This window comes from Neovison vison, chromosome 13, assembly GCF_020171115.1.
Source record: "Neovison vison isolate M4711 chromosome 13, ASM_NN_V1, whole genome shotgun sequence".
NCBI classification, from domain to species: domain Eukaryota; kingdom Metazoa; phylum Chordata; class Mammalia; order Carnivora; family Mustelidae; genus Neogale; species Neogale vison.
In genome coordinates, this window is record NC_058103.1 from 76,159,510 (window position 1) to 76,170,124 (window position 10,615).

General features: G+C 39.9%; 1 protein-coding gene across 1 annotated transcript in view; it reads left to right on the plus strand.

Annotated features, from left to right (window-relative positions):
* MYO5C (myosin VC) overlaps positions 1–10,615 on the plus strand; it is a 94,195-nt gene extending 83,580 nt beyond the window's left edge. Inside the window, exons 39-41 of the mRNA XM_044229601.1 lie at positions 6,293–6,467; positions 6,887–6,967; positions 9,183–10,615. Of these exons, the coding sequence (XP_044085536.1) occupies positions 6,293–6,467; positions 6,887–6,967; positions 9,183–9,335 (409 nt within the window). The 3' untranslated portion in view covers positions 9,336–10,615. The remainder of the gene's footprint in view (positions 1–6,292; positions 6,468–6,886; positions 6,968–9,182) is intronic.

The following is a 10,615-nucleotide window of genomic DNA, read 5'->3' on the forward strand; positions in this document are numbered from 1 at the left end:
ATCTGGGTGGCCCAGTCAGTTAAGCCTCTGCCTTCCGCCCAGGTCATGATCTTGGGGTCCTGGGATCAAGCCCTGTGTGTCTATTTCTCTCTCTCCCTCTCCCCCTCCCTACCATTCATGCTCTCTCTCTCAGAAAATAAATAAAATCTTGAAAAAAAAAGTTACAAGCTTTCAGAGACTTTCTTGCTCCCTTTCTATTACTGACTTTTGGTTTAATTCCATATGATCAAAAAATGTATTCTGTCAGTCACACCCTTGGAAACAGAAGATAGAATGATTGTTGCCCAGGACTGAGGAGAGAGAGGAAGAGGGAGGCATTGTTCAGTAGATATAGATTTTCAGGTATTCAGGTATTCAGGTTCTATTCTATGCTGGGCATGGAGTCTGCTTAAAACATTCTCTCTCTCTCTCCTTCTGCCCCTCCCCCCCTAAAAAATTTGTCTACTGTGTTTTTACTCTATCTTTGTATTTTTTAGTGTTTGTTCTAGGAATTACAGAACATATACTGAATTTTCAGTCTATTTAGTTAGTTATTTCGAAGTAAGCTCCATGCCCAACATGGGGCTTGAACTCACCACCCTGAGATCAAGACCTGAGTGAAATCAAGATTCAGATGCTTAACTGACTGAGCCATGCAGGTGCCCCTTTTAGTCTATTTAGAATCATTATCTTAACCATGTCAAGTGAAATATAAGATGCTTACCATCACATAGGCCCCTTTCCCCTTATGTTATAGTTGTCTTATGTATTGTATCTACGGACATCAAAAACTCTGCCAGATAATGTTATAATTTTCATTTTAAACCAGCTAATGTATTTTAAGAAACTCAATAGAAGAACTGTCTATTATATTTGCCCACATGTTTACTCCGTTTCTGTTACTCCTTCATTCCTAATGTAGCAAGTCTTATTTTTTCCCCCAAATCTCATTTTGATACCATTTCCTTTCTGCCTGAAGGCATTCTTTTGGTAATCCTTACACAGCAAGTTCAGTGCCAATACTTAGTTTTCTTTAACCTGAAAATGTCTTCATTTCACTTTCATTCCTGAAGTATATTTTGGTGAGATATAGAATTTTTGTTCGCATTCCATTTTTTTTCATCACTTTAACAATGTGAAACATTTTTCCATGGTTTCTGATGAGAAATGCAAGGATATTTGAATTGCTTTTCCCTACAAGTAATGCACAGTTTTTCTCAGATTGCTTTCAAGATTTTTTGGTCATTGATTTTCCACAGTTTAATTAGGATGTGTCTGGGTGTGGATTTCTTTGAGTTTAACCTCTTTGAGATTCCCTGAGCTTTTTGAATCTGTAAGCTTGAACATCTCACTAAATCTGGGACCTTTTCAGTCATTTCTTTCCTTTTTTTTTTTTTTAAGATTTTATTTTTTTATTTGAAAGAGACAGAGAAAGCGAAAGAACAGCAGAGGAAGAGGGAGAGAGAGAAGCAGGCTCCCCACTGAGCAGGAAGCCCTATGTGGAACTCAATCCCAGGACCCTGGGATCATGACCTGAGCTAAAGGCAGATGCTTAACCAACTGAGGCAGCCAGGTGCCCCCTTTTCAGCCATTTCTTCAAATATTTTGTCTGCATCATAATTTCTCCTTTCCCCTGGAACTTCAATAACATGAATGCTAAGCCTTTCATTATGGTCCCATGGGTCCCTAAAGTTGTTTATTTAATTTATTTTCCCTCTGTTTTCATTCTTTAGATCGAATTCTCTCTCTCTCTCTTTTTTTTTTTTTAAAGATTTTTTTATTTTACTTATTTGACAGACAGAGATCACAAGTAGGCAGAGAGGCAGGCAGAGAGAGAGAGAGGAGGAAGCAGGCTCTCCGCCAAGCGGAGAGTCCGACGCGGGGCTCGATCCCAGGACCCTGGGATCATGACCTGAACCGAAGGCAGAGGCTTTAACCCACTGAGCCACCCAGGCGCCCCTCTCTCTCTTTTTTTTAAAAGATTTTATTTATTTGACAGACAGAGATCACAAGTAGGCAGAGAGGCAGGCAGAGAGAGAAGAAGAAGCAGGCTCCCTGCTGAACAGAGAGCCCGATGCGGGGCTCGATCCCAGGACCCTGGGATCATGACCTGAGCCGAAGGCAGAGGCTTTAACCCACTGAGCCACCCAGGCGCCCCTGAATTCTCTCTCTTGACTGACTGTTTCCTCTGGCATCTCTATTCTGCTGTTGAACCCATTAAAAGAATTCTTTTATTTTTGTTATTATATTTTTCAGTTGTAAAGTTTTTGTTTGGTTTTTCTTTGTATCATCCTTTTATTTTCTGAGACTTTCTATTGTTTCATTTATTTCAAGATAGTTTGTCTTTACTTTTTGGAGCATTTTTATGATGGTTTCTTTTAACCCACTGAGCCACCCAGGCGCCCCTATGATAGCTTCTTTTAAATCTCTGTGTCATTTCAGAATAAAGATCTATTGATTTTCTTGTTTAATGTAAATTGAGACTTTCTTGGTTCTTCATATGCCAAGTAATTTTGAATCATCTCCTGGACACTTCTAGTATTATACTGAGACTTTGGGTCTTTCAGTCTTATGGAGAATGTTGATATTTTTATCAGATAACCCATTTGAGTTCAGGCTGCGAGTTCTGACCATCATTTGTGACTTGTGACCCTTGTGTCAGTTCTCAAAGCTTTTGTTATGCTGTTTGGTTCTGTCTCACGTGTGACATGCCATGGTCAATCTGAAACTTGGGTGGTGCTCTGTCCCATTGTTTAGTCCTCAAAACCTATGTGTGCTGTTGAGGGTCAGATCCGTGCATAGGCCCAAGGTTGCACCAAGGAGTTCATGAACAACTTTAAAGGGTTGTTTTTCCAAGTTCCTCCATCTCCAAAACACCCCTGATACATTCCAGATCCCCGAGAATCCCCTCTTTGGTCCTCTAGACAGAAAACTGGGGGTTTACTTAACTCACTGTGTGGTGTACTTGCTAATATCTTCGTCTGGGACTAAGTGGTGGCAGAAATGAATAATGGGGTTCACCCCATTCTCTTGAAGCACAGTTGCTCCATTTGGAGAAGGTTTTCCTCCCTCAGAGTTTTAGCTTCCTACTGGACCCCATTGCCACACTGCTACCACAATGAAATTGTTTGGGGCTGAAGCACAAAAAGAAGAAAGAAAAAGTAGAAAGAAGAAAAGCAGAGGACTTCTGTCCTTTCTAAAGAGCTTTAAGACAATTTTTTTCAGCTCCTCATCACAGACCTAGAGGCCTCTGACTGGAAAACTTTATTGCCATCAGTACCCACTGCTGAGTTTCAGGCTCCTTTGAGGTCAGGCTAATGAATAGTAGACAGAAAAAAAACTAGTAAATTCACTACCCATTTGTCAATACTTCAAATCCTGGTCTTTTTCCCCAACCTACCTAGTACTATTTACTTTCCAGAGTCCTCAAGTAGCTGCTTCAGGCATTCCATCAAGCTTTTACAGCTGCATCCAATGGGAGGGCAAAGTGGAGTATGTTCTTGCTTAGAACCAGAACTCCACCACTGATTTTTCCGCTTTTCTAAAAACCTGATGAATAATCAACATACGGTGTTATGTTAGTTTCAGGTATACAAAAGCATGATTCAGCAATTCTGTACATCACTCAGTGCTCATCAGGATAAGTGTGCTCGTAATTCCCTTTATCTATTTCACCCATCCTCCCACCCGTCTCCCTTCTGGCAACCACCCGTTTGTTCTCTGTATTTAAGAATCTGGTTTTTGAAAAAAAAAAAAAAAAATCTGGTTTTTGGTTTCTTTTTCCCTTTGTCTAGTTTCTTAAGTTTCACATGTGAATGAAATCATACGTTACTGGTCTTTCCTCAACAGACTTATTTCACTCAGCCTTATACCCTCTAGGGCAATCCATGTTACTGCAAATGGCAAGACCTCATTCTTTTTTTTTTTTTTTTAAAGATTTTATTTATTTATTTGACAGAGAGAAATCACAAGTAGACGGAGAGGCAGGCAGAGAGAGAGAGGGGGAAGCAGGCTCCCTGCTGAGCAGAGAGCCCGATGCGGGACTCGATCCCAGGACCTTGAGATCACGACCTGAGCCGAAGGCAGTGGCTTAACCCACTGAGCCACCCAGGCGCCCCAAGACCTCATTCTTTTTTATGGCTGAGTAGTAGTCCATTGTATAGCTACACCACACCTTCTTCATCTCTTCATCTATTGATAGACACCAGGGTTGCTTCCATAACTTGACTATTATAAATAATGCTACAATAAACATAGGGGTACATATATCTTTTTGAATTAACATTTTCATTGTCTTTGGTATATTTGGGTATAATACTGGATTATGGGTATAATTACTTTGGGTATAATTTGGGTATAATTACTGGATTATGTTCCACCACTGATTTTTTTAGTGGGAGAATTAACATGCTCAACATCCATATTAAGGAGGGACTGTGGCAGGATTAAGTAGGATGAATTAGAAGGGATAAGATGGGAGGCCCAATAGGAATCTATTGTAATGAGAACTCAAACTAGTGGAACCAAATTGCCAGTGCAAAAAAGGCAGGAAACCAGTACAAGAAATAGTATCTCACACTCATTACATCCCTTTTGAATATATCAACTCAGCATTATTGTCGCAGTGTTATAGTCAAAGAGAAGACCCAGGTAGGGAGTTGCTAATTTAGAAGGCCCAAGCTAGGAATGCCCTTAGAGATCACCTGGTTCAACACTCATTTTTTTAAAGGTTTATTTATTTAAGTAATTTCTTTCTTTTTTTTTTTTAAGATTTTTATTTATTTATTTGATAGACAGAGAGAGATCACAAGTAGGCAGAGAGGCAGGCAGAGAGAGAGGGGGAAGCAGGCTCCCTGCTAAGCAGAGAGCCCGATGCGGGGCTCGATCCCAGGACCCTGAGATCATGACCTGAGCTGAAGGCAGCGGCTTAAACCACTGAGCCACCCAGGCGCCCCTATTTAAGTAATTTCCACACCCAATGTGGAACTTGAACCCATGATCCCAAGATCAAAAGTTGCACGCTCTTCCAGCAGAGCCAGTCAGGTGCCCCCAAAAATTCAATTTTTAAAACCAGCTTCATTGATAAATAATTTACATATTGTAAATTTTATCTATTCTATGAACTATATTTGTATAGTTCAATGGGTTTTGGTATATTTACAGAGTTGTACAATCACCATAATGTAATTTTAAAACATCCATCACTCTAAAAAGAATTCTTATACCCATTAGCACCAGCTTTCTCATCCACTACCATATCACACCTCCATAGTCCCCTCTCCCTCAAGCGAGGCAAGCACAAATATACTTTCTTTCTCTATATGTTTGCTTGTTCTGGACACTTTTTTAAATGGAATCATAAAATGTGTTGTCTTTTGTGACTGACTTCTTTCCCTTAGCATAATATTCTCAAAGATCATCCATGTGGTAGCTTGTATCAATACCTCATTCCTTTTTATTGCTGAATAATATCCCACTGTATGGACATACCACAATTTGTGTATCCATCAGTTGGTGGGTTGTTTTGGGTTGTTTTCATTTTTTGGCTACGCTGCAGTGAACATGTATGCACGATATTTTATGTGGACATGCTCTCAGTTATCTTGAGTATATATCCAAGAGTGGAATTGCTGGGTCATATAGCAATTCTATGTTTAACACTTTGGGGAACTGTCAACCTGTTTTCCTTAGCAGCTCTACCATTTTACATTCCCACTAGCAATAAATGGGGGTTCTCAACACTCTCACTCACCCATAGAGGTTGAATAACTTTCCAAACTCACAAAGTAGACTGGTGGGACTAAAACCCATACCTCTTACCTTATCAACTTATGATAATTAGTGACAGAAACAAGAATAAAAACCCCAGTGGACCGAATGAAAGCCTTCTACCAAATGAAAATTTTCTGCCAATTTAGGAAAAGAAAGCAGTTTTTTATACCAATGCAAGGTCTTCAAATATCACTATGATTTTTTCCTTTAGTAGATTTTCAAATCCATTATTAAGCTTATTTTAATAGATCACTTTATAAATTATTGCAGTCACCACTTTTTGCTCAGATTTCCCCCAAAGTTTAGAGCTGCTATGGCCCTCACCCCAGACCATCAAGATCCTTAGAACCACGGATCATGAGAGCTAATCATTTGGTCCAACCCCCTCATGTTACAAATGAAGAAACAGCTGAACCATGGTCCTAAAGCTCTCAGTGAACTCGGATACCCTCTCAGGACACAGTGGGGGATTTGGCATCCTTCCCTGAAGTGTTCTCAACAGATCACCCACTATTCACTGTTTCTCTGGCTTTTACTCCAGGTGCAACATCAGCTACTTAGAAGAATGGCTTAAAGATAAGAATTTGCAGAACAGCTTGGCCAAGGAAACTTTGGAACCTCTCTCTCAGGCAGCCTGGTTGCTTCAGGTCAAGAAGACCACAGACAGCGATGCCAAGGAGATCTATGAACGCTGTACCTCACTATCTGCTGTGCAGGTGACCAAGCTTGCTGAGTGTGTCCCTGATCTTCAAAAATAGATTGTGTGATTGGTGTCACCCTTTCTGGCTTAGCCAGCCACAGGGTGTGTCTGAGTCTCAGTGTGCTCTTTGGGGTGCACACGTATCTCCAAGGTCCACCCTCTTATCTAATAAGCATTTATTTAATACTAACTTAGGACTTAAAAACAGAAAAGTGCCTATGATACATTCCCTGCCCTCTGAACTCACAAACGTGTATGTATGGGGGGAGGGGAGGGGTTAAGGAAGGAGGCCAGAACACATGGTTCTTAGAGGCACTTTACAGTATCGAAGAACTACATGTGGTTCCCAACAGTTCCCAAACCATCAGAATCGTTATTTCGTGGACAGACTTGTCATTTTTCATGGTCTAACACCATCTTATGTGCTGTTTGCAGATCATAAAGATCCTTAATTCATACACACCTATAGATGACTTTGAAAAAAGAGTGACTCCATCTTTTGTTCGTAAAGTACAGGTAAGATCCTTAAGGATGTACCTTTTAATTTTCAGTATAAGAAATTGAGGGGACACCCAGGTGGCTCAGTCAGTTAAATGTCCAACTCTTGATCTCAGCTCAGGTCTTGATCTGAGGGTTGTGAGTTCAGGCCCCACATTGGATCCACACTGGGCATGGAGTATACATTAAATGAATGAATGAATAATTGAATATTGAATATTGAATTAATGTTATAGAAATCTAAGATTAAAGCACATTTACCGGGGCACCTGGGTGGCTCAGTGGGTTAAGCCGTTGCCTTCGGCTCAGGTCATGATCTCAGGGTCCTGGGATCAGGTTCCGCTTCAGGCTCTTTGCTCAGCAGGGAGCCTGCTTCCCTCTCTCTCTGCCTGCCTCTCAGTCTACTTGTGATTTCTTTCTGTCAAATAAATAAGTAAAATCTTAAAAAAAAAATTTAAAGAACATTTACCAAACATCCAAACAAAAGGCACTTAGCAAAAGCAGCAGGAATGGATAAAGAAGATGTGGTGTATATATACAATGGAATACTATGCAGCCATCAAAAACCCAAAATCTTACCATTTCCAACAACGTGGATGGAACTAGAGGGTATTAAGCTAAGCAAAATAAGTAAATCAAAGAAAGACAATTATCATGATCTCTCTGATATGAGGAATTTGAGAGGCCAAGCAGGGTATCATAGGGGGGAAGGGAGGGGAAAATGAAGAAGATGGGACCAGGTAGAGAGACAAACCATAAGAGACTCTCAATCTCAGGAAACAAACTGAGGGTTGCGGGAGGGGAGAGGGGTGGAAGGGATGGGGTGGCTGGGTGATGGGCATTGCGGAGGGTATGTGCTATGGTGAGCGCTGTGAATTGTGTAAGACTAATGATTCACAGATCTGTACCCCTGAAGCAAATAATACATTATATATTAATAATAATTTAAAAACATTTTTAAAGCAGCAGGAATTTTCTCTGTCAAATACCCATTTTATTCTTTTTTTTAATTTTTGAATTTTTTAAAATTTTATTCTAAAATATTTAATTTATTTATTTGAGAAAACACAAGCAAGGGGAGCAGCAGAGAGAGAGGGAGAAGGAGGCTCCCCACTAAACAAGAAGCCCAATGCAGGGCTCAATCCCAGGACCCTGTGTTCATGACCTGAGCTGAAGGCAGATGTTTAACCAACTGAGGCACCCAGGTGCATTTTAGCCTCTAAAACCATGATTTACCTGCTGTGTTCCTTCAACATGTCTGGTTTATTATCAGTCTTCTTATCAGCACTGTGCAAGGGAGCAGAGGCTGAATGGGAAAATGTATACCCATTTTTCTTATTTTAATCCCTAAAGTGTCTTCCCCAATCAACTAAGTTATCATTTCTCAAAGTTTGATTCAAGGATCCTGTAGGTCCTTGAGACCCTTTCAGGGGATCTGCAAAGGCTTCCTTTTTCCAAGTATGTATGTGTGAAGCAGACTTCTCTTTCTCTACTTCAACCTCTACTTTCCTCTACTTTCAACCTCTATTCACTGTAGGTTGAATGCAGAAGTGGATATGAGAGATTTTACCGATCATTAAGTCAGACATTAAAAAGATTTACAAAAATATAAAACAATACAACTTCCTACTATTTTTTTTTGTTTTAAAAATAGTTACTTTTCAATAAATGTTTACATGCATTGGGTTTATTCTTGTTACTCTAATGAATTAATATTTTAAATTGTTGTTTTAATTACTAATATAGTAAATATCAATAGTTCTACCCATATGCACAAAACTCTTTGGGGTCTTCAGTAATCTTTAAAGAGTATAAAGGGGTGTTGAGATAAAAAAAAAAGTTTACAAACTACTGAACTATAAAAAAGGATAACTGTTAGAAAGATTTAATACTATAGATCTACTCATGTCTGGGCTTAGAATTATGCCACAAGAATGGGTAAGAATAGAAAACAGATCCATTTACAGTCAGTCCATCCTGTGGGAAATTAACTTCTGAGGTGAAACAGAGCACGTAAGTAAATATTCATGAGAGCTGATTGGAAATCCTGCATAGACCATTTCACCATGGGAATGTGTTGTTAAAAGGCTTTTTTGTGCATTCGCTGACATGATTTTGAAAGGAGCTTTTCAGCGATGGTGGAGTTGTGTTTTCCTCTCTCTAGACTTCTAGACAATCATAAAGCAGAATGCACTGGTTTCTTTATTCATTTTTCCTCTGGTTTTAATTTCAGGCTCTCCTAAATAACCGGGCGGATTCATCCCAGCTGATGTTGGATACAAAATATCTCTTTCAAGTTACATTTCCTTTTACCCCCTCTCCACATGCTCTGGAAATGATCCAGATCCCCAGCAGTTTTAAGCTAGGCTTTCTCAATAGGTTATAGCAGGAGAAAAGAGAGTAAGTGTACTTTTCCCTCAGAGGCTACATGAAGAGCGAATATGAGGGATGTGTTTTATTATTGGAACTGGAAATGCTTTGGAATGTGATGTAAGGAAGAATGTAAGAATTCTCCAAGATGGGCCACATCTTCTCTTGCTCCCGGTGATGGTGTCACCACTGTCATTCTGTAAGAATTAACACACACTAGCTGGGGTTGGAAAGGCCACGTCTACCTTCAGAAGCACAGCCAGCTTTTACTGGGATTCCTGGAAGGCCTGTGTTTTCTAGATCTGTCTTGGGACAGGGCTCCCCCGCCCAGAGGGCATAGGATCCGGGAGCCCCATGTCTCCTAAGTTTTCTAATGTTTTTGTGAGGCCCTGGTACATTTATGAAGCCACAGGTGGGGTCCAGGGCTGCATCCTCCAGGAAATAATCCCATTTGGCCACAAGATCCTGTCAAAAGTCCTCTGACCCCAGGCCTCCTGCCCCGGGGTCGGGGGGTTGGGGTTCATTCACTTTTTATTAAAAATGCTCCTGCATGCAAAAACATTTATAATTTCAGGTTCCTCTAGTTTGTAAGAGAATATTCAATCTGAGATGAATCATATGAAGTATTTTATATACATATATTCTAAAACGAATCTATTAGTAATATTAATTCATGCCCATTTATCATCTCTTCTGAAAGAACATTTCTTTAACTATGATCTGCCAACACACTTGCCATACTTTCTCATTGTTCATACAATGTTTGAAAAATTAAGCTTAAAAGGCAACTTAAATGATTTTCTCTATCTTTTCAGCATTCAAATATGTTCTTAAATTTTCCCATAAAAATAACTGAAGAATTATGTCAGTTCCTCCTTAGGAGAAACCAACATTTCCCAAGTTTTGTGGAAACGGACTATCCCTTGTCCACACCCCCTCACACACACACACACACCCCCCAAACCTTTTCTTTTCTTCCTTTCAGAGCACACAATGTCATTTGACCAGCCCTGCTAGCCTATATGGCCAGTGGCCCCAGTGCTCCTGGGCACCGTTCCGAGGATCCCAACCGGCCCTCTGCTTCTGACAGACTCCCAGGCTGTGGCTGTGATTCTCTAACATGGACATATATCTTAGGGGTGGAAATAATATATGATGATGAAGCAATGTCCCCCTGATATGTGATTATGTCTTTTTATATTATAAATGATTTAGTTCATTTAGATACATTGTATAGGAAGAAATGAAAAGTAGAACTTTAAGTATTTTAATCAATAAAATAAATTACCAAATGAA